At 41.7% G+C, this 24,607-nt stretch overlaps 1 protein-coding gene across 1 annotated transcript in view; it reads right to left on the bottom strand.

Moving 5' to 3' along the window:
- Positions 1 to 24,607, bottom strand: part of NEO1 (neogenin 1) — a 201,144-nt gene that overhangs the window by 48,440 nt on the left and 128,097 nt on the right. The window contains exon 17 of the mRNA XM_053717318.1: positions 2,183 to 2,251. Within this exon, the coding sequence (XP_053573293.1) occupies positions 2,183 to 2,251 (69 nt within the window). The remainder of the gene's footprint in view (positions 1 to 2,182; positions 2,252 to 24,607) is intronic.

The following is a 24,607-nucleotide window of genomic DNA, read 5'->3' as shown; positions in this document are numbered from 1 at the left end:
TTTCAAAGGGTATGTTCCTAGACTAAAAAACAAATTATGCTTACCTGATAATTTCATTTCCATGTGTGGGAGGAGAGTCCACTGCTTCATTCATTACTTGTGGGAAATAAGAACCTGGCCACCAGGAGGAGGCAAAGACACCCCAGCCAAAGGCTTAAAGGGACACTAAACCAAGATTTTTTTCTTTCGTGATTCAGACAGAGCATGCAATTTTAAGCAACTTTCTAATTTACTCCTATTATCATTTTTTTCTTCGTTCTCTTGCTATCTTTATTTGAAAAAGAAGGCATCTAAGCTAAGGAGAGACCATTTTTGGTTCAGACTTTGGACAGCACTTGTTTATTCATGGGTGAATTTATCCACCAATCAGCAAGAACAACCCAGGTTGTTCACCAAAAACAGGCCGGCACCTAAACTTACATTATTGCTTTTCAAATAAAGATATCAAAAGAATGATGAAAATTTGATAATAGGAGTAAACTAGAAAGTTGCTTAAAATTGCATACTCTATCTGAATCAATAAAGAAAAATTTTGGGTTCAGTGTCCCTTTAAATACCTCCCCCACTCCCCTCATCCCCCAGTCATTCTACCAAGGGAGCAAGGAACAGAAATATCAGGGTAAAAATGGTGCCAGAAGAATAATATTAAATTTAGGTCCGCCCACCAGAGCAAACGTGCGGGAGCAGTGGACTCTCCTCCCACAGATGGAAATGAAATTATCAGGTAAGCATAATTTATGTTTTCCATCTTAATGGGAGGAGAGTCCACTGCTTCATTCATTACTTGTGGGGAAAAATGCCCAAGCTCTAGAGAACACTGATTGAACAAAAATGGGAGGGAAAAGGAGGCGGACCCTAAACTGAGGGCACCACAGCCTGTAGAACCTCTCCCCCAAAAACAGCTTCTGCCCAAGCAAAAACATCAAATTTGTAAATGTATGTAAGGAGGACCAAGTAGCCGCCTTACAAATCTGCTCCACAGAGGCCTTGTTCTTAAAGGCCCAAGAAGAGGGCCGTAAAGTGAGCCGTAATCCTCTGAGGAGGCTTATGTACCGCTGTCTCATAGGCCAAATGGATAACGCTCCTCAACCAAAAAGACAGAGAAGTGGAAGAGGCCCACTACGCTTTCCTGAATACACCACAAATAAGGATGCCTGTGACGAAAGGCAAAGAATGACTGGGGGATGATTGGAAGTATTTAAGCCTTTGGCTGGGGTGTATTTGCCTCCTCCTGGTGGCTAGGTTCTTATTTCCCACAAGTAATGAATGAAGCAGTGGACTCTCCTCCCATTAAGATGGAAATCAATGCCAATTCTACAAACAAAATAGGAGTTCATTAAAGGGACAGTCTACTATAGAATTGTTATTGTTTTAAAAGATAGATAATGCCTTTATTACCCATTCCCCAGTTTTGCATAACCAACACAGTTATATTAATATACTTTTTACCTCTGTGATTACCTTGTATCTAGAAACCTTCTTCCAGCCCCCTGATCACAGTGACTGTTTATTATCTATTGTCTTAAATTTAGCATTGTTTTGTGCTAAATCTTAAATAACCCCCTGTGCCTGAACACAGTGTTATCTATATGGCCCACGTGTACTTTCTGTCTCTTTGTGTTGAAAAGAGATTTAAAAAGCATGTGATAAGAGGCAGCCCTCAAAGGCTTAGATATTAGCATATGAGCCTACCTATGTTTAGTTTAAACTAAGAATACCAAGAGAAAAAAGCAAATTTGATGCTAAAAGTAAATTGGAAAGTTGATTAAAATTAAAAGTCCTATCTGAATAATGAAAGTTTAATTTATACTAGACTGTCCCCTTAAAAAAACAAATCTTGTACGCAAATCTATTTCAATGCAATTAGAAACAGATTTTGACAGCAGATGAGAACCATATGCCCCATACGTCTGCCTAATACTCCCTAAAAGTATAAACTTAGCCTAATGCTTATCCCCCATAGTGTTTGTGATTACCACCTCTTGTGGAAGTTTACTTCATTCAAACACCCCTTTTGTAAAGAAGTGCTTCCGAAAATTACTCCTGAATCTACTACCCTTCAGCTTGTGACCATGACCATGTTCTTTAATTTATCTTTTTATGAAAAATACTTGCATAATTCTTGCGTATAATTAAAAAACTAACAAATAAAAGTTTGCATCCAAATATTGTTTTCTTTTACCTCCAAGAGACGGGCCACTGTTAGATCCAACTTCTGGGGTACGAACACCTTTGCCAGAAACACCTGATGCTGGAACAAGATTTTTTGTTACACAGATAACTTAGAGGAAGGAATGCAAAGAAAAGTAGAGAAAGAAAGAAAGACGTGCCCAAAATACACATCAACCACTAGACAGAATCCCCTCCCTTTCCACCCAGTCTGATGTCTCAGGAATGAACTGGTTACAAGTGTTGTTACCTTGGTCGTTAGGCATGGTATGTGACGATTCTGCCAATGTGAGGCATGAGAGAGAGGAGGGGTAAACAGAATGAGAAACGGAAGAGAGCAAAATGGGGAGAGAAAGAGAATCCAGGGAAGAATGAAAAAAGAGGAGAGACATAAGGAAGGAAAGAGCACAAACAGGAGGAGAGGAGAAAGAAAAATTATTTATTAGAGAGCAGGCATCTAGCCCCTTTGCTACCAAAGAACATGTTGCCAGCTCCTTCTACAGTGAAAGGAATTAAAAAATACAGGCATAAGTGCTATGAAAAGAGGACTCTGCATTAAAAAACAGACCCTCTTACAATTTCATTTATAGATCTAAATTGAGCAGTAATTAGTGATCAATAAACAGATTTCCAATCTATATTACAAATATGTTCTTAATTACAGTACAAATGTTCTTAAGCTTCAATATCTTTGATTCCATTCTATAAAACAACTTAATAAAAGTTTTTTTGTAGTTGGCAATGGTAGAACTAATATTTATGAACATTTTCATATAATGCCTATGCAAGTGACAATATCTCCACCCTAATTATTGTACACATGGGCTCAGCAGCCTGTTCCACTGCTTACAAGGATGGAGAGATTGCCAAAGACAGACATTATTGTAAACACTGCTATTTACAAACACAAATAAGCATAAGGCCTGTTCTTGATTATCCCTTTGAATACTTTTCTAAAGAGTAATATTAATTAATTTCTTAATGGAAAGTGTAAAGGTATCATTGCAGAAAAAAAAATTCCCTTGCAGCACATCATTACTTCAGAAGTTTTTTTTTTGTGAGCCAACAGTTTGAGCTGTTCTCCAATCTGCGCTCTAGCCATACAGCACTCACACAATGTATTATTGTGGCTAGAACGCTGATTGGAGAACAGTTCAATTAGCTCATAAAAAAAAAAAAAAAAAAGATTACTTTTAAAGTGGGCGACTAGAGCAGAGGGTATTTTAAATTGTAAAGCTACATTAAAAAGCTAGTTATAGCGCTTCTTCATTACAACTGATGAATTAAACTCCATCTAAAATATCTCTAGCATTGCAGATCTGTTTATACAAAGGGGAAGGTTAACCATCACTTATGGGGTAGGGATAATTTCCTCCCAGTTACTCAATATTACTGCAGTTCGGTTACACTAAGAGAGACATACGCTGAGAGGCGTAACTAGAAACCACAGGGCCAGGTGCAAGAATCTAAGAAGGGCCCCCCACCTCCACCAAAAAAAAGTGAATTTAATACATATATCTTTTTTTGCCCACAGTCTGTGAGATGGTCTGACCCCCCTATTACTGTATATAGTGACACTGTTTAACCCACCAGTACTGTATATAATAAGTCAGTGACACAGTCTGTAATCTGCCAGTGAGATGGCTGGCCTGACCCTACCCGCCCCAGTACTTTATAAAGTGACAACAGTAGTCTAAGACATAGTCCAGCCCCCCCCCCCCCCGTACTGTATATAGTGGTACTGTATAATGACACTGTTTACCCCCTCCCCCCATGCTGTAGTAACAAGGTCTGTAATTTGCTGGTTCCACAAACATACACACACACAGTCACATACATACACACACACACACCAATGGGTAAAACAGAAAGACTAAACCCTGTAGTCAGAGTCACTAGTGAAGCATCATTTCACACTCACACGATATCAGTGCAGGCAGTGGCAGGTCAACGTTTTTTTTGTTTTTTTTGAAGGGGGCAGAGTCGCAATTGCGATGTCTGCACCCCCTGTAGTTTCGCCCCTGCATACGCTGTATAAATTTAGTAATTCTCCCTAATTGGGTTCGCTTCCTTGGCCCGATTCAAAGGCCTATTTCTCACTTAACTCAAGGGAACATAATAAACACAAGTGAAGCTATAGCACAAACTTAGCAGTTTTGGTTTCTCTCATAACATTATTGAAGAGTCACAAATTGAAGTTAAAACAATATAGTCACAGATGACTTTGATTTTCCTAGGGACGACTTAGAAAAATTCCCTGCTATTTTCAAAATGTGCTATAAATATTTTTCCGCATGCACACTGTAATTATTGTGCTCGGGCTTCTGTAGAGACAGGAAGAGCAGGGGGTGTGTCGTTAGCATGTAGCGGCTGCTTTGCTTTTTAGCCCAAGACCAAAGCAGCAAGTCAGAGTGCCTCTGAAACGAAGCTCTGATACCGGCAGTCACAGGGATCAGAGTATCAGAGGTATGTAAATGTAATGTAATGTATATTGTCAGGAATGACCCGCTTGCACAATCGTCTGTCATTATGTGTAGCCTTAGCAACAGGTACTTATGAAAGCAAACATTTCTAGCACAGCTGCCATCCACTTCATTAGTCATAGCGTGGAGCAAGGTCTGTGCTCCACGCTTTACCTGTAAGGACGTGGATGGCAGCTGTGTGGTCATAAGCACATGTTTACTTACTAAGTAAACTAAATATTATTATTCCCAGTTACATTTTATTTTAACAAACTTGCTCTCTCTCCCCCCCTCCATATGATTATCTCCCCCCTCCCTGTGTCTCTCTTCCCCCTCCTCCCTCTCCTTGTGTCTCTCTTCCCCCTCCTCCCTCTCCCTGTGTCTCTCCCTTCCTCCCTGTGTCCCTATTCCTCTCCCTTCCTCCGTCTATACAAGTTACGGCCTGTGTCCCTAACCCTCTCCCACAAGGGCCTCCATTACATATAGAGTGTCGCTCGCAAAAGCCGGCGACGCCAGATTTTGCGCGATTTTGGTATTACATATACGGCGTAGCATACAAGTTACGGACGTATATTTCAACCGTCGCTCGCAATTTTTACTCCCATAGGCTAACATGGGACCGCGTCGTAAATCGGTATCCAATATCCAGCGCAAGGCCTTAGATGGCGAAAATGGAGAAATCTTACTCCATTTTCCCCTCGCCATAAAAGGTAGCCATAGCAGACCTTGCGCTAAGTATGGGAGCACCGTAACTCCCGAAAATGCCTGCAAAAATAAACTAACACCTAACGCATGCGCAATATCTAGCTACCTGTCAACCGCAATCCCCCACCGCAATAACTAATAAACTCTATTAACCCCTAAACCGCCATAGCCCACACCGCAATAAACCTATTCTAGTATTAACCCCTAAACCGCCATAGCCCACATAGCCTATTAAATGTATTAACCCCTAATCTGCCGCCAACGTCGCCGCCACTATAATAAAGTTATTAACCCCTAAACCTAAGTCTAACCCTAACACCCCCCTAACTTAAATAAATCTAAATAAAATATTATTAACTAAATTATTCCTATTTAAAACCAAATACTTACCTATAAAATAAACCCTAAGATAGCTACAATATAATTAATAATTACATTGTAGCTATTTTAGTATTTATTTTATTTTACAGGCAACTTTGTATTTATTTTAACTAGGTACAATAGCTATTAAATAGTTAACTATTTAATAGCTACCTAGTTAAAATAAGTACAAATTTACCTGTAAAATAAAACCTAACCTAAGTTACAATTACACCTAACACTACACTATCATTAAATAAATTAAACAAATGAACTACAATTACCTAAAATTAAATAAAATAAACTATAGTACAAAAACCCCCCCACTAAATTACAGAAAATAAAAAAAATCTAAGCCCCCCAAAATAATAAAATTCCCTACCCTATACTAAATTACAAATAGCCCTTAAAAGGGCTTTTTGCGGGGCATTGCCCCAAAGTAATCCGCTCTTTTACCTGTAAAAAAAGAAATACAACCCCCCCCAACATTAAAACCCACCACCCACACCCAACCTTACTCTAAAAACCACCCAATCCCCCCTTAAAAAACCTAGCACTACCCCATTGAAGATCACCCTACCTTGAGCCGTCTTCACCTAGCCGGGCAGAAGTCTTCATCCGATCCGGGCACAAGTGGTCCTCCATCCGGGCAGAAGTCTTCATCCGATCCGGTCAGAAGAGGTCCTCCATCCGGGCAGAAGTCTTCATCCAAGCGGCATCTTCTATCTTCTAACATCCGACAAGGAGCGGCTCCATCTTGAAGACATCCGACGCGGAGCATCCTTCCTGGCCGACGGACTAACGGCGAATGAAGGTTCCTTTAAATGACGTCATTCAAGATGGCGTCCCTTGAATTCCGATTGGCTGATTCTATCAGCCAATCGGAATTAAGGTAGGAACATTCCTATTGGCTGATGCAATCAGCCAATAGGATTGAGCTTGCATTCTATTGGCTGATTGGAACAATCAATAGCCAATAGGATTTTTCCTACCTTAATTCCGATTGGCTGATAGAATCCTATCAGCCAATCGGAAGTCAAGGGACGCCATCATGGATGGCGTCATTTAAAGGAACCTTCATTCGTCGTTAGTCCGTCGGCCAGGAAGGATGCTCCGCGTCGGATGTCTTCAAGATGGAGCCGCTCCTCGTCGGATGGAAGAAGATAGAAGATGCCGCTAGGATGAAGACTTTTGCCCGGATGGAGGACCTCTTTTGCCCGGATCGGATGAAGACTTCTGCCCGGCTGGGTGAAGACGGCTCAAGGTAGGGTGATCTTCAATGGGGTAGTGTTAGGTTTTTTTTAAGGGGGGATTGGGTGGGTTTTAGAGTAAGGTTGGGTGTGGGTGGTGGGTTTTAATGTTGGGGGGGGTTGTATTTCTTTTTTTACAGGTTAAAGAGCTGATTACTTTAATTTTCTGTAATTTAGTGTTTGTTTTTTGTTGTACTATAGTTTATTTTATTTTATTGTATTTAATTTTAGGTAATTGTAGTTAATTTATTTAATGATAGTGTAGTGTTAGGTGTAATTGTAACTTAGGTCAGGTTTTATTTTACAGGTAAATTTGTAATTATTTTAACTAGGTAGCTATTAAATAGTTATTAACTATTTAATAGCTATTGTACCTAGTTAAAATAAATACAAAGTTGCCTGTAAAATAAAAATAAATCCTAAAATAGCTACAATGTAAATATTAATTATATTGTAGCTATCTTAGGGTTTATTTTATAGGTAAGTATTTAGTTTTAAATAGGAAACCTGCGCCGTATTTGGGTTCGCTCTCACTCTCGTTCGCTCTCACTCTCTTTAACTCTCTCTCACTCTCTTTAACTCTCTCTCACTCTCTTTAACTCTCTCTCACTCTCTTTAACTCTCTCTCACTCTCTTTAACTCTCTCTCACTCTCTTTAACTCTCTCTCACTCTCTTTAACTCTCTCTCACTCTCTTTAACTCTCTCTCACTCTCTTTAACTCTCTCTCACTCTCTTTAACTCTCTCTCACTCTCTTTAACTCTCTCTCACTCTCTTTAACTCTCTCTCACTCTCTTTAACTCTCTCTCACTCTCTTTAACTCTCTCTCACTCTCTTTAACTCTCTCTCACTCTCTCTCACTCTCTCTCACTCTCTCTCACTCTCTCTCACTCTCTCTCACTCTCTTTAACTCTCTCTCACTCTCTTTAACTCTCTCTCACTCTCTTTAACTCTCTCTCACTCTCTTTAACTCTCTCTCACTCTCTTTAACTCTCTCTCACTCTCTTTAACTCTCTCTCACTCTCTTTAACTCTCTCTCACTCTCTTTAACTCTCTCTCACTCTCTTTAACTCTCTCTCACTCTCTTTAACTCTCTCTCACTCTCTTTAACTCTCTCTCACTCTCTTTAACTCTCTCTCACTCTCTTTAACTCTCTCTCACTCTCTTTAACTCTCTCTCACTCTCTTTAACTCTCTCTCACTCTCTTTAACTCTCTCTCACTCTCTTTAACTCTCTCTCACTCTCTCTCACTCTCTCTCACTCTCTTTAACTCTCTCTCACTCTCTTTAACTCTCTCTCACTCTCTTTAACTCTCTCTCACTCTCTTTAACTCTCTCTCACTCTCTTTAACTCTCTCTCACTCTCTTTAACTCTCTCTCACTCTCTTTAACTCTCTCTCACTCTCTTTAACTCTCTCTCCCTCTCTTTAACTCTCTCTCCCTCTCTTTAACTCTCTCTCCCTCTCTTTAACTCTCTCTCCCTCTCTTTAACTCTCTCTCCCTCTCTTTAACTCTCTCTCCCTCTCTTTAACTCTCTCTCCCTCTCTTTAACTCTCTCTCCCTCTCTTTAACTCTCTCTCACTCTCTTTAACTCTCTCTCCCTCTCTTTAACTCTCTCTCCCTCTCTTTAACTCTCTCTCCCTCTCTTTAACTCTCTCTCCCTCTCTTTAACTCTCTCTCCCTCTCTTTAACTCTCTCCCTCTCTTTAACTCTCTCTCCCTCTCTTTAACTCTCTCTCCCTCTCTTTAACTCTCTCTCCCTCTCTTTAACTCTCTCTCCCTCTCTTTAACTCTCTCTCCCTCTCTTTAACTCTCTCCCTCTCTTTAACTCTCTCCCTCTCTTTAACTCTCTCCCTCTCTTTAACTCTCTCCCTCTCTTTAACTCTCTCCCTCTCTTTAACTCTCTCCCTCTCTTTAACTCTCTCCCTCTCTTTAACTCTCTCCCTCTCTTTAACTCTCTCCCTCTCTTTAACTCTCTCCCTCTCTTTAACTCTCTCCCTCTCTTTAACTCTCTCCCTCTCTTTAACTCTCTCCCTCTCTTTAACTCTCTCCCTCTCTTTAACTCTCTCCCTCTCTTTAACTCTCTCCCTCTCTTTAACTCTCTCCCTCTCTTTAACTCTCTCCCTCTCTTTAACTCTCTCCCTCTCTTTAACTCTCTCCCTCTCTTTAACTCTCTCCCTCTCTTTAACTCTCTCACTCTCTTTAACTCTCTCACTCTCTTTAACTCTCTCACTCTCTTTAACTCTCTCTTTAACTCTCTCACCGTAAAGGTTACACTGCTGGAACACCTCCATTCAGCTCAAGATAAGGATGCAGCCACTGATTGGAGAATACACAGGAATTCTTGATTTGGAGCATACACAGATATCCTTGTTTGCTCACCAGCTCTATCATCATCTGGAGTGTCAGTTGAGTACATCTCTGACTATATTTAAATTGCACTTCAACTTTGAAAACAAACATTTTTGCAATAAACTTCAATTAGTAAAAATGCTTCAAGTAAAAGTCATTGTTGTTTTTTCAGTGGCAGATGCACTTATGCTGTCCCAGTGTTCAAACCCTAAGCTTACTGAGTGTGTCAGCATTGGTTTGTATGGCACAAATGATCTTCAATGAAGCAATACCCACTAACGTCAGCTCTCTGAGAAAGTGAGTATGGTGTTTGAATTCTGGTGCGCATGGCACTCAGAGCATAAGTCTGCCAGTGTAAAACAGTAATAACTGTTACTAGAAGAATTATATTGCAAAAATTGTTTTCAAAATTGAAATGCACCTAAGCACGTTTTAATTTTTACTTTTCTATCCTTTAAAAAAATAGATAAATAAATTGAGTATATGTACTCAAGCGACACTCCAGAAGGATACAGCTAGAGAGCAAACCAAAAAAAAAAAAGCAAGAATACCTGTGGTATGCTCCAATCAGTAGCTGCATCCTTATCTGGAGCTGAATGGAGGCGTTCCTAGAGAGAAAGAGAGAGAAAGAGAAAGAGAGAGAGAGAGAGAAAGAGAGAGAAAGAGAAAAAGAGAAAGAGAAAAAGAGAAAGAGAAAAAGAGAAAGAGAGAGAAAGAGAAAAAGACAGGGATAATTTCTTTCATGGTGGCAAGAGTCCATGAGCTAGTGACATATGCATTCCTACCAGGAGGGGGAAAGTTTCCCAAACCTCAAATGCCTATAAATACACCTCCCGCATACTTCAATTTAACATATAGCCAACTTAGTGAGGTGTAAAAGCATAAAAAGAGGAACAGGATAAATAAAGTGCTTTATATAAAAAAATCATAACAACCAAAAAATTGGGTGGGTCTCATGGACTCTTGACAGCATGAAAGAAATTAATCAGATAAGTTCTTACATAAATTATGTTTTCTTTCATATAGGTGGCAAGAGTCCATGAGCTAGTGACATATGGGATATAATACCCAAGATGTGGCAGTCTATGAGTCACTAGAGAGGGAGTGAAAAAATAAAAAACAGCTATTTCCGCTGAGAAATTAAATCCAAAAAATAATTAAGTTTTCTTAAAAAAAAAATAAAACACTCAAATCATAGGCACTAGAATCAAACAGACAGCTGCCCGAAGAACCTTTCTACCAAAGGCTGCTTCCGAAGAAGCAAACACATAAAAATGGTAAAATTTAGTAAATGTATGCAAATACCAAGTTGCTTCTTTGCAGATTTGATCAACTGAAGCTTCATTCTTGAAAGCCCAAGATGTGGCGACTGATCTAGTAGAATGAGCTGTAATTCGCTGAGGCAGAGACTGCCCCGCCTCCAAATAAGCTTTATGAATCAAAAGCTTCAACCAAGGTGCCAAGGAAATGGCAGAGGCTTTCTGACCTTTTCTGGAACCAGAAAAAAACAGAATTTATGCTTACCTGATAAATTACTTTCTCCAACGGTGTGTCCGGTCCACGGCGTCATCCTTACTTGTGGGATATTCTCTTCCCCAACAGGAAATGGCAAAGAGCCCAGCAAAGCTGGTCACATGATCCCTCCTAGGCTCCGCCTACCCCAGTCATTCGACCGACGTACAGGAGGAAAAATGCATAGGAGAAACCATATGATACCGTGGTGACTGTAGTTAGAGAAAATAATTCATCAGACCTGATTAAAAAAACCAGGGCGGGCCGTGGACCGGACACACCGTTGGAGAAAGTAATTTATCAGGTAAGCATAAATTCTGTTTTCTCCAACATAGGTGTGTCCGGTCCACGGCGTCATCCTTACTTGTGGGAACCAATACCAAAGCTTTAGGACACGGATGAAAGGAGGGAGCAAATCAGGTCACCTAAACGGAAGGCACCACGGCTTGCAAAACCTTTCTCCCAAAAATAGCCTCTGAAGAAGCAAAAGTATCAAATTTGTAAAATTTGGCAAAAGTGTGCAGTGAAGACCAAGTCGCTGCCTTACATATCTGGTCAACAGAAGCCTCGTTCTTGAAGGCCCATGTGGAAGCCACAGCCCTAGTGGAGTGAGCTGTGATTCTTTCAGGAGGCTGCCGTCCGGCAGTCTCATAAGCCAATCGGATAATGCTTTTAAGCCAAAAAGAAAGAGAGGTAGAAGTTGCTTTTTGACCTCTCCTTTTACCAGAATAAACAACAAACAAAGAAGATGTTTGTCTGAAATCTTTAGTGGCCTCTAAATAGAATTTTAGAGCACGGACTACGTCCAAATTGTGTAACAAACGTTCCTTCTTTGAAACTGGATTCGGACACAAGAAGGTACAACTATCTCCTGGTTAATATTTTTGTTGGAAACAACTTTCGGAAGAAAACCAGGCTTAGTACGCAAAACCACCTTATCTGCATGGAATACCAGATAGGGCGGAGAACACTGCAGAGCAGATAACTCAGAAACTCTTCTAGCAGAAGAAATTGCAACCAAAAACAAAACTTTCCAAGATAATAACTTAATATCTACGGAATGTAAGGGTTCAAATGGAACCCCTTGAAGAACTGAAAGAACTAGATTAAGACTCCAGGGAGGAGTCAAAGGTCTGTAAACAGGCTTGATTCTAACCAGAGCCTGAACAAACGCTTGAACGTCTGGCACAGCTGCCAGCCTTTTGTGAAGTAAAACAGATAACGCAGAGATCTGTCCCCTCAGAGAACTTGCAGATAATCCTTTCTCCAAACCTTCTTGTAGAAAGGATAGAATCTTAGGAATTTTTATCTTGTTCCATGGAAATCCTTTAGATTCACACCAACAGATATATTTTTTCCATATCTTATGGTAAATTTTTCTAGTTACAGGCTTTCTAGCCTGAATCAGAGTATCTATTACAGAATCTAAAAACCCACGCTTTGATAAAATCAAGCGTTCAATCTCCAAGCAGTCAGTTGGAGGGAAACCAGATTCGGATGTTCGAATGGACCTTGAACAAGAAGGTCCTGTCTCAAAGGTAGCTTCCATGGTGGAGCCGATGACATATTCACCAGGTCTGCATACCAAGTCCTGCGTGGCCACGCAGGAGCTATCAAGATCACCGAAGCCCTCTCCTGATTGATCCTGGCTACCAGCCTGGGAATGAGAGGAAACGGTGGGAATACATAAGCTAGGTTGAAGGTCCAAGGTGCTACTAGTGCATCTACTAGAGTCGCCTTGGGATCCCTGGATCTGGACCCGTAACAAGGAACCTTGAAGTTCTGACGAGAGGCCATCAGATCCATGTCTGGAATGCTCCATAATCGAGTTATTTGGGCAAAGATTTCCGGATGGAGTTCCCACTCCCCCGGATGGAATGTCTGACGACTCAGAAAATCCGCTTCCCAATTTTCCACTCCTGGGATGTGGATTGCAGACAAGTGGCAGGAGTGATCCTCCGCCCATTGAATTATCTTGGTCACTTCCTCCATCGCCAGGGAACTCCTTGTTCCCCCCTGATGGTTGATATATGCAACTGTCGTCATGTTGTCTGATTGAAACCTTATGAATTTGGCCTTTGCTAGATGAGGCCAAGCTTTGAGAGCATTGAATATCGCTCTCAGTTCCAGAATGTTTATCGGGAGAAGAGATTCTTCCCGAGACCATAGACCCTGAGCTTTCAGGGGTTCCCAGACCGCGCCCCAGCCCACCAGACTGGCGTCGGTCGTGACAATGACCCACTCTGGTCTGCGGAAGCTCATTCCCTGTGACAGGTTGTCCAGGATCAGCCACCAACGGAGTGAATCTCTGGTCCTTTGATCTACTTGAATCGTCGGAGACAAGTCTGTATAATCCCCATTCCACTGTCTGAGCATGCACAGTTGTAATGGTCTTAGATGAATTCGTGCAAAAGGAACTATGTCCATTGCTGCAACCATCAATCCTATTACTTCCATGCACTGCGCTATGGAAGGACGAAGAACAGAATGAAGTACTTGACAAGAGCTTAGAAGTTTTGATTTTCTGATCTCTGTCAGAAAAATCCTCATTTCTAAGGAGTCTATTATTGTTCCCAAGAAGGGAACTCTTGTTGACGGAGAAAGAGAACTTTTTTCTATGTTCACTTTCCATCCGTGAGATCTGAGAAAGGCTAGGACAATGTCCGTATGAGCCTTTGCTTTTGACAGAGACGACGCTTGAATCAGGATGTCGTCCAAGTACAGTACTACTGCAATGCCCCTTGGTCTTAGAACCGCTAGAAGGGACCCTAGTACCTTTGTGAAAATTCTCGGGGCAGTGGCTAATCCGAATGGAAGTGCCACAAACTGGTAATGCTTGTCCAGAAAAGCGAACCTTAGGAACTGATGATGTTCCTTGTGGATAGGAATATGTAGGTACGCATCCTTTAAATCCACCGTGGTCATAAATTGACCTTCCTGGATGGTAGGAAGGATCGTTCGAATGGTTTCCATTTTGAACGATGAACCCTGAGAAATTTGTTTAGAATCTTGAGATCTAAAATTGGTCTGAATGTTCCCTCTTTTTTGGGAACTATGAACAGGTTGGAGTAAAACCCCATCCCTTGTTCTCCTATTGGAACTGGATGAATTACTCCCATCTTTAACAGGTCTTCTACACAATGTAAGAATGCCTGTCTTTTTATTTGGTTTGAAGATAATTGAGACCTGTGGAACCTTCCCCTTGGGGGTAGTTCCTTGAATTCCAGGAGATAACCTTGAGAAACTATTTCTAGTGCCCAAGGATCCTGAACATCTCTTGCCCAGGCCTGAGCAAAGAGAGAAAGTCTGCCCCCCACCAGATCCGGTCCCGGATCGGGGGCCATCCCTTCATGCTGTTTTGGTAGCAGTGGCAGGCTTCTTGGCCTGCTTACCCTTGTTCCAGCCTTGCATCGGTCTCCAGGCTGGTTTGGGTTGAGAAGTATTACCCTCTTGCTTAGAGGATGTAGAAGTAGAGGCTGGTCCGTTTCTGCGAAAGGGACGAAAAACAGAATTTATGTTTACCTGATAAATTACTTTCTCCAACGGTGTGTCCGGTCCACGGCGTCATCCTTACTTGTGGGATATTCTCTTCCCCAACAGGAAATGGCAAAGAGCCCAGCAAAGCTGGTCACATGATCCCTCCTAGGCTCCGCCTACCCCAGTCATTCGACCGACGTTAAGGAGGAATATTTGCATAGGAGAAACCATATGGTACCGTGGTGACTGTAGTTAAAGAAAATAAATTATCAGACCTGATTAAAAAAACCAGGGCGGGCCGTGGACCGGACACACCGTTGGAGAAAGTAATTTATCAGGTAAACATAAATTCTGTTTTCTCCAACATAGGTGTGTCCGGTCCACGGCGTCATCCTTACTTGTGGGAACCAATACCAAAGCTTTAGGACACGGATGAAGGGAGGGAGCAAATCAGGTCACCTAAATGGAAGGCACCACGGCTTGCAAAACCTTTCTCCCAAAAATAGCCTCAGAAGAAGCAAAAGTATCAAACTTGTAAAATTTGGTAAAAGTGTGCAGTGAAGACCAAGTCGCTGCCCTACATATCTGATCAACAGAAGCCTCGTTCTTGAAGGCCCATGTGGAAGCCACAGCCCTAGTGGAATGAGCTGTGATTCTTTCGGGAGGCTGCCGTCCGGCAGTCTCGTAAGCCAATCTGATGATGCTTTTAATCCAAAAAGAGAGAGAGGTAGAAGTTGCTTTTTGACCTCTCCTTTTACCAGAATAAACAACAAACAAGGAAGATGTTTGTCTAAAATCCTTTGTAGCATCTAAATAGAATTTTAGAGCGCGAACAACATCCAAATTGTGCAACAAACGTTCCTTCTTTGAAACTGGTTTCGGACACAGAGAAGGTACGATAATCTCCTGGTTAATGTTTTTGTTAGAAACAACTTTTGGAAGAAAACCAGGTTTAGTACGTAAAACCACCGTATCTGCATGGAACACCAGATAAGGAGGAGAACACTGCAGAGCAGATAATTCTGAAACTCTTCTAGCAGAAGAAATTGCAACTAAAAACAAAACTTTCCAAGATAACAACTTAATATCAACGGAATGCAAGGGTTCAAACGGAACCCCCTGAAGAACTGAAAGAACTAAATTGAGACTCCAAGGAGGAGTCAAAGGTTTGTAAACAGGCTTAATTCTAACCAGAGCCTGAACAAAGGCTTGAACATCTGGCACAGCGGCCAGCTTTTTGTGAAGTAACACAGACAAGGCAGAAATCTGTCCCTTCAGGGAACTTGCAGATAATCCTTTTTCCAATCCTTCTTGAAGGAAGGATAGAATCCTAGGAATCTTAACCTTGTCCCAAGGGAATCCTTTAGATTCACACCAACAGATATATTTTTTCCAAATTTTGTGGTAAATCTTTCTAGTTACAGGCTTTCTGGCCTGAACAAGAGTATCGATAACAGAATCTGAGAATCCTCGCTTCGATAAGATCAAGCGTTCAATCTCCAAGCAGTCAGCTGGAGTGAAACCAGATTCGGATGTTCGAACGGACCCTGAACAAGAAGGTCTCGTCTCAAAGGTAGCTTCCAAGGAGGAGCCGATGACATATTCACCAGATCTGCGTACCAAGTCCTGCGTGGCCACGCAGGAGCTATCAAGATCACCGACGCCCTCTCCTGATTGATCCTGGCTACCAGCCTGGGGATGAGAGGAAACGGCGGGAACACATAAGCTAGTTTGAAGGTCCAAGGTGCTACTAGTGCATCCACTAGAGCCGCCTTGGGATCCCTGGATCTGGACCCGTAGCAAGGAACTTTGAAGTTCTGACGAGAGGCCATCAGATCCATGTCTGGAATGCCCCACAGCTGAGTGACTTGGGCAAAGATTTCCGGATGGAGTTCCCACTCCCCCGGATGCAATGTCTGACGACTCAGAAAATCCGCTTCCCAATTTTCCACTCCTGGGATGTGGATAGCAGACAGGTGGCAGGAGTGAGACTCCGCCCATAGAATGATTTTGGTCACTTCTTCCATCGCCAGGGAACTCCTTGTTCCCCCCTGATGGTTGATGTACGCAACAGTTGTCATGTTGTCTGATTGAAACCGTATGAACTTGGCCCTCGCTAGCTGAGGCCAAGCCTTGAGAGCATTGAATATCGCTCTCAGTTCCAGAATATTTATCGGTAGAAGAGATTCTTCCCGAGACCAAAGACCCTGAGCTTTCAGGGATCCCCAGACCGCGCCCCAGCCCATCAGACTGGCGTCGGTCGTGACAATGACCCACTCTGGTCTGCGGAATGTCATCCCTCGTGACAGGTTGTCCAGGGACAGCCACCAACGGAGTGAGTCTCTGGTCCTCTGATTTACTTGTATCTTCGGAGACAAGTCTGTATAGTCCCCATTCCACTGACTGAGCATGCACAGTTGTAATGGTCTTAGATGAATGCGTGCAAAAGGAACTATGTCCATTGCCGCTACCATCAACCCGATCACTTCCATGCACTGAGCTATGGAAGGAAGAGGAACGGAATGGAGTATCCGACAAGAGTCTAGAAGTTTTGTTTTTCTGGCCTCTGTCAGAAAAATCCTCATTTCTAAGGAGTCTATTATTGTTCCCAAGAAGGGAACCCTTGTTGACGGAGATAGAGAACTCTTTTCCACGTTCACTTTCCATCCGTGAGATCTGAGAAAGGCCAGGACAATGTCCGTGTGAGCCTTTGCTTGAGGAAGGGACGACGCTTGAATCAGAATGTCGTCCAAGTAAGGTACTACAGCAATGCCCCTTGGTCTTAGCACAGCTAGAAGGGACCCTAGTACCTTTGTGAAAATCCTTGGAGCAGTGGCTAATCCGAAAGGAAGCGCCACGAACTGGTAATGTTTGTCCAGGAATGCGAACCTCAGGAACCGATGATGTTCCTTGTGGATAGGAATATGTAGATACGCATCCTTTAAATCCACCGTGGTCATGAATTGACCTTCCTGGATGGAAGGAAGAATAGTTCGAATGGTTTCCATCTTGAACGATGGAACCTTGAGAAACTTGTTTAAGATCTTGAGATCTAAGATTGGTCTGAACGTTCCCTCTTTTTTGGGAACTATAAACAGATTGGAGTAGAACCCCATCCCTTGTTCTCTTAATGGAACGGGATGAATCACTCCCATTTTTAACAGGTCTTCTACACAATGTAAGAATGCCTGTCTTTTTATGTGGTCTGAAGACAACTGAGACCTGTGGAACCTCCCCCTTGGGGGAAGTCCCTTGAATTCCAGAAGAAAACCTTGGGAGACTATTTCTAGCGCCCAAGGATCCAGAACATCTCTTGCCCAAGCCTGAGCGAAGAGAGAGAGTCTGCCCCCCACCAGATCCGGTCCCGGATCGGGGGCCAACATTTCATGCTGTCTTGGTAGCAGTGGCAGGTTTCTTGGCCTGCTTTCCCTTGTTCCAGCCTTGCATTGGTCTCCAAGCTGGCTTGGCTTGAGAAGTATTACCCTCTTGCTTAGAGGACGTAGCACTTTGGGCTGGTCCGTTTCTACGAAAGGGACGAAAATTAGGTTTATTTTTTGCCTTGAAAGGCCGATCCTGAGGAAGGGCGTGGCCCTTACCCCCAGTGATATCCGAGATAATCTCTTTCAAGTCAGGGCCAAATAACGTTTTCCCCTTGAAAGGAATATTAAGTAGCTTGTTCTTGGAAGACGCATCAGCCGACCAAGATTTCAACCAAAGCGCTCTGCGCGCCACAATAGCAAACCCAGAATTCTTAGCCGCTAACCTAGCCAATTGCAAAGTGGCGTCTAGGGTGAAAGAATTAGCCAATTTGAGAGCATTGATTCTGTCCTTAATCTCCTCATAAGGAGGAGAATCACTGTCGACCGCCTTTATCAGCTCATCGAACCAGAAACATGCGGCTGTAGCGACAGGGACAATGCATGAAATTGGTTGTAGAAGGTAACCCTGCTGAACAAACATCTTTTTAAGCAAACCTTCTAATTTTTTATCCATAGGATCTTTGAAAGCACAACTATCCTCTATGGGTATAGTGGTGCGTTTGTTTAAAGTGGAAACCGCTCCCTCGACCTTGGGGACTGTCTGCCATAAGTCCTTTCTGGGGTCGACCATAGGAAACAATTTTTTAAATATGGGGGGAGGGACGAAAGGAAAACCGGGCCTTTCCCATTCTTTATTAACAATGTCCGCCACCCGCTTGGGTATAGGAAAAGCTTCTGGGAGCCCCGGCACCTCTAGGAACTTGTCCATTTTACATAGTTTCTCTGGGATGACCAACTTGTCACAATCATCCAGAGTGGATAATACCTCCTTAAGCAGAATGCGGAGATGTTCCAACTTAAATTTAAATGCAATCACATCAGGTTCAGCTTGTTGAGAAATGTTCCCTGAATCAGTAATTTCTCCCTCAGACAAAACCTCCCTGGCCCCATCAGACTGAGTTAGGGGCCCTTCAGAAATATTAATATCAGCGTCGTCATGCTCTTCAGTATCTAAAACAGAGCAGTCGCGCTTACGCTGAAAAGTGTTCATTTTGGCTAAAATGTTTTTGACAGAATTATCCATTACAGCCGTTAATTGTTGCATAGTAAGGAGTATTGGCGCGCTAGATGTACTAGGGGCCTCCTGAGTGGGCAAGACTCGTGTAGACGAAGGAGGGAATGATGCAGTACCATGCTTACTCCCCTCACTTGAGGAATCATCTTGGGCATCATTGTCATTGTCACATAAATCACATTTATTTAAATGAATAGGAATTCTGGCTTCCCCACATTCAGAACACAGTCTATCTGGTAGTTCAGACATGTTAAACAGGCATAAACTTGATAACAAGTACAAAAAACGTTTTAAAATAAAACCGTTACTGTCACTTTAAATTTTAAACTGAACACACTTTATTACTGCAAATGCGAAAAAACATGAAGGAATTGTTCAAAATTTACCAAATTTTCACCACAGTGTCTTAAAGCCTTAAAAGTATTGCACACCAAATTTGGAAGCTTTAACCCTTAAAATAACGGAACCGGAGCCGTTTTGAACTTTAACCCCTTTACAGTCCCTGGTATCTGCTTTGCTGAGACCCAACCAAGCCCCAAGGGGAATACGATACCAAATGACGCCTTCAGAAAGTCTTTTCTAAGTATCAGAGCTCCTCTCACATGCGACTGCATGCCATGCCTCTCAAAAACAAGTGCGCAACACCGGCGCGAAAATGAGGCTCTGCCTATGCTTTGGGAAAGCCCCTAAAGAATAAGGTGTCTAAAACAGTGCCTGCCGATATTATTATATCAAAATACCCAGATAAAATGATTCCTCAAGGCTAAATATGTGTTAATAATCAATCGATTTAGCCCAAAAAAAGTCTACAGTCTTAATAAGCCCTTTTTGAAGCCCTTATTTACAATCGTAATAAACATGGCTTACCGGATCCCAGAGGGAAAATGACAGCTTCCAGCATTACATAGTCTTGTTAGAATGTGTCATACCTCAAGCAGCAAGAGACTGCTCACTGTTCCCCCAACTGAAGTTAATTGCTCTCAACAGTCCTGTGTGGAACAGCCATGGATTTTAGTGACGGTTGCTAAAATCATTTTCCTCATACAAACAGAAATCTTCATCTCTTTTCTGTTTCTGAGTAAATAGTACATACCAGCACTATTTCAAAATAACAAACTCTTGATTGAATAATAAAAACTACAGTTAAACACTAAAAAACTCTAAGCCATCTCCGTGGAGATGTTGCCTGTACAACGGCAAAGAGAATGACTGGGGTAGGCGGAGCCTAGGAGGGATCATGTGACCAGCTTTGCTGGGCTCTTTGCCATTTCCTGTTGGGGAAGAGAATATCCCACAAGTAAGGATGACGCCGTGGACCGGACACACCTATGTTGGAGAAATTAGTCTTATTTCTAGCCTTAAAAGACCTATCCTGAGGAAGGGCGTGGCCCTTTCCCCCGGTGATGTCTGAAATAATCTCTTTCAAATCAGGACCAAACAGTGTTTTACCCTTGAAAGGGATGTTAAGCAATTTTGTCTTGGAAGACACATCCGCTGACCAAGACTTTAGCCAAAGCGCTCTGCGCGCCACGATAGCAAACCCTGAATTTTTCGCCGCTAATCTAGCTAATTGCAAAGCGGCATCTAGAATAAAAGAGTTAGCCAATTTAAGTGCTTGAACTCTGTCCATAACCTCCTCATACGAAGATTCTTTATTGAGCGACTTTTCTAGTTCTTCGAACCAGAAACACGCTGCCGTAGTGACAGGAACAATGCATGAAATTGGTTGTAGAAGGTAACCTTGCTGAACAAACATCTTTTTAAGCAAACCCTCTAATTTTTTATCCATAGGATCTTTGAAAGCACAACTATCTTCTATGGGAATAGTAGTGCGTTTGTTTAGAGTAGAGACCGCCCCCTCGACCTTAGGGACTGTCTGCCATAAGTCCTTTCTGGGGTCGACTATAGGAAATAATTTCTTAAATATAGGGGGAGGAACAAAAGGTATGCCGAGCCTTTCCCATTCCTTATTTACTATGTCCGCCACCCGCTTGGGTGTAGGAAAAGCATCGGGGGGCACCGGAACCTCTAGGAACTTGTCCATCTTACATAATTTCTCTGGAATGACCAAATTGTCACAATCATCCAGAGTAGATAATACCTCCTTAAGCAGTGCGCGGAGATGTTCTAATTTAAATTTAAATGTTACAACATCAGGTTCAGCTTGTTGAGAAATTTTTCCTGAATCTGAAATTTCTCCCTCAGACAAAACCTCCCTCCTGGCCCCTTCAGATTGGTGTGAGGGTATGTCAGAAACGTTATCATCAGCGTCCTCTTGCTCTTCAGTGTTTAAAACAGAGCAATCGCGCTTTCTCTGATAAGTAGGCATTTTAGATAAAATATTTGCAATAGAATTATCCATAACAGCCGTTAATTGTTGCATGGTAATAAGTATTGGCGCACTAGATGTACTAGGGGCCTCTTGTGTGGGCAAAACTGGTGTAGACACAGAAGGGGATGATGCAGTACCATGCTTACTCCCCTCATCTGAAGAATCATCTTGGGCAATATTATTATCTGTGGCATCATTGTCCCTACTTTGTTTGGACACTATGTCACAATTATCACATATATTTAAATGGGGAGACACATTGGCTTTCATACATATAGAACATCGCTTATCTGATGGTTCAGACATGTTAAACAGGCTTAAACTTGTCAACAAAGCACAAAAAACGTTTTAAAATAAAACCGTTACTGTCACTTTAAATTTTAAACAGAACACACTTTATTACTGAATATGCGAAAAAGCATGAAGCAATTGTTCAAAATTCACCAAAATTTCACCACAGTGTCTTAAAGCCTTAAAAGTATTGCACACCAAATTTGAAAGCTTTAACCCTTAAAATAACGGAACCGGAGCCGTTTTTACATTTAACCCCTATACAGTCCCAGGTATCTGCTTTGCTGAGACCCAACCAAGCCCAGAGGGGAATACGATACCAAATGACGCCTTCTATAAGCTTTTTCAGTGGTTCTTAGCTCCTCACACATGCATCTGCATGCCTTGCTTTCCAAAAACAACTGCGCATTAGTGGCGCGAAAATGAGGCTCTGCCTATGACTAGAGAAGGCCCCCATCTGAAAAAGGTGTCCATACAGTGCCTGCCGTTTTTTAACAACAATCCCCAAGATTATAATAACTATAAAGAGTTATAATCTGCCAAATATGCTTAGCAAAGTAATCGTTTTAGCCCAGAAAAATGTCTACCAGTTTTTTAAGCCCTTATAAAGCCCTTTATTCTTTTACTTAATCTAAGAAAATGGCTTACCGGTCCCCATAGGGAAAATGACAGCCTTCCAGCATTACAAAGTCTTGTTAGAAATGTGGCCAGTCATACCTCAGGCAGAAAAGTCTGCCAACTGCTTCCCCCAACTGAAGTTACTTCATCTCAACAGTCCTGTGTGGAAACAGCAATCGATTTTAGTAACGTTTGCTAAAATCATCTTCCTCTTACAAACAGAAATCTTCTTCTCTTTTCTGTTTCAGAGTAAATAGTACATACCAGCACTATTTTAAAATAACAAACACTTGATTGAAGAATAAAAACTACATTTAAACACCAAAAAACTCTTAGCCATCTCCGTGGAGATGTTGCCTGTGCAACGGCAAAGAGAATGACTGGGGTAGGCGGAGCCTAGGATGGATCATGTGACCAGCTTTGCTGGGCTCTTTGCCATTTCCTGTTGGGGAAGAGAATATCCCACAAGTAAGGATGACGCCGTGGACCGGACACACCTATGTTGGAGAAATAACAGCCTAGAAGTCTTTCTGAAATCTTCAGTAGCCTCAACATAATATTCCAAAGCACTTGCCACATACAAAGAATGTAAAGACCTTTCAAGAGTATTCTTAAGACACAAGGAAGGAACAATAATTTCCCTGTTGATGTTATTATAATTCACAACTTTAGGTAAAAATGTAAACAAAGCCCACAAAACAGCTTTATCTGGATGAAAAATCAGATAAGGAGACTTACAAGAGAGAGCAGACAATTCAGATACTCTTCTAGCAGAAGAGATAGCCAAAAGAAATAACACTTTCCAAGAAAGTAGTTTAAATATCCAAAGAATGCATAGGCTCAAAAGGAGGAGCCTGTAAAATCTTTAAAACCAAATTGACACTCATTGATTTAATAACAGGTTTGATACGAATCAAAGCCTAGACAAAACAGTGAATATCAGGAAGCTTAGCAATCATTCTATGAAAGACAGAAAGAGTAGAGATTTGTCATTTCAAAGTATTTGCAGACAAACCTTTATCCAAACCATCCGATAGAACTGTAGAATCCTAGAAATTCTAAAAGAATGCCAAGAATAATCATGAGTGGAACACCATGAAATATAGGTTTTCCAAACCGTATGATAAATCTTCCTTGAAACCAACCTTGAACAATAAGGTGATGGTTTAACCACCAAGACAGAAAGAGTTGCGTGTTGGGATTTAAGTATATCAACTGTGATATTGGAGTATAATCCCTGCACCACTGGTGCAACATGCAAAGCTATAGAGATCTTATATAAAAACGAGCAAAGGGGATTGCGTCCGATGCTGCAATCATGAGACCTAAAACTTCCATGCACATAGCCACTGAAGGGAATGATAGAGACTGAAGGTTTAGGCAAGCTAAGACCAATTTCATTTATCTCTTGTCTGTTAGAGAGTCATGGACACTGAATCTATTTGGAAACCTAAGAAGGTGACCTTTGTCTGAGGAATCAAGAAACTCTTTGGTAAATTGATCCTCCAACCATGTCTTTGAAGAAACAACATTAGTTTTGTGTGAGATTCTGCTAAATGAAAAGATTGAGCTTGTACCAAGATATCGTCCAAAAAAGGAAACACTGCAATACCCTTCTCTCTGATTATAGATAGAAGAGCACAGAGAACCTTCAAGAAAATTTTTGGTGCTGTTGCTAGGCCAAATGGAAGAGCGACAAATTGGTAATGCTTGTCTAGAAAAGAGAATCTCAGAAAACGATAGTTGTCTGGATGAATCGGAATGTGAAGATAAGCGCCCTGTAAGTTTTTTTGTGGAAATGAAATAACCTAGCTGGATAAAAGGCAGAATAGTCCTTATAGTCACAATCTTGAAAGTTGGGACTCTTACAAAACAATTTAAAGTTTTCAGATCCAGGATTTGTCTGAAAGAATCTTCCTTTTTTGTGACAATGAAAAGATTTGAATAGAAACCCAATCCCTGTTTCTGCTGAGGAACTGGTACAATCACCCTGAAAGCTCTAGGTCTGAAACACACTTCAGAAAAGCCTAAACCTTCACAGGGTTTGTTGGAATCTTCCCATGGGAGGTCTTATTCTGAAACCTATTTGATAACCTTGAGAAACAATATTCTGAATCCACTGATTTTGGACAGAATCTGTCCAAATGTCTTGAAATAACTTTAGTCTACCCCCACCAGAAGAACTGGTTTGAGGGCAGCACCTTTATGCAGTCTTAGGGGCTAGATTTAGTTTCTTATAATGCTTGGATTTATTCCAATTGGGAGATGGTCTCCAATTAGAGCCAGAGGCCTTAGGGGAAGGAGAGGTTTTCTGTTCTCTATTCTGACGAAAGGAACGAAAATGATTGGGAGCTTTAAATTTACCCTTAGCTTTCTTGTCTTGGAGCAGAAAAACTCCCTTACCCCCAGTGATAGTGGAGATAATAGAATCCAATTGTCAACCAAACAAATTACCCTGAAAAGATAGAGAGAATAATCTAGATTTAGACACCATGTCAGCATTCCAAGATTTAAGCCATAAAGCTCTT

Source organism: Bombina bombina, chromosome 6 (assembly GCF_027579735.1).
Source record: "Bombina bombina isolate aBomBom1 chromosome 6, aBomBom1.pri, whole genome shotgun sequence".
Classification (NCBI taxonomy): Eukaryota; Metazoa; Chordata; class Amphibia; order Anura; family Bombinatoridae; genus Bombina; species Bombina bombina.
Note: the sequence above shows the minus strand (reverse complement) of the source record. Positions and strands in the feature narration are given on the sequence as shown.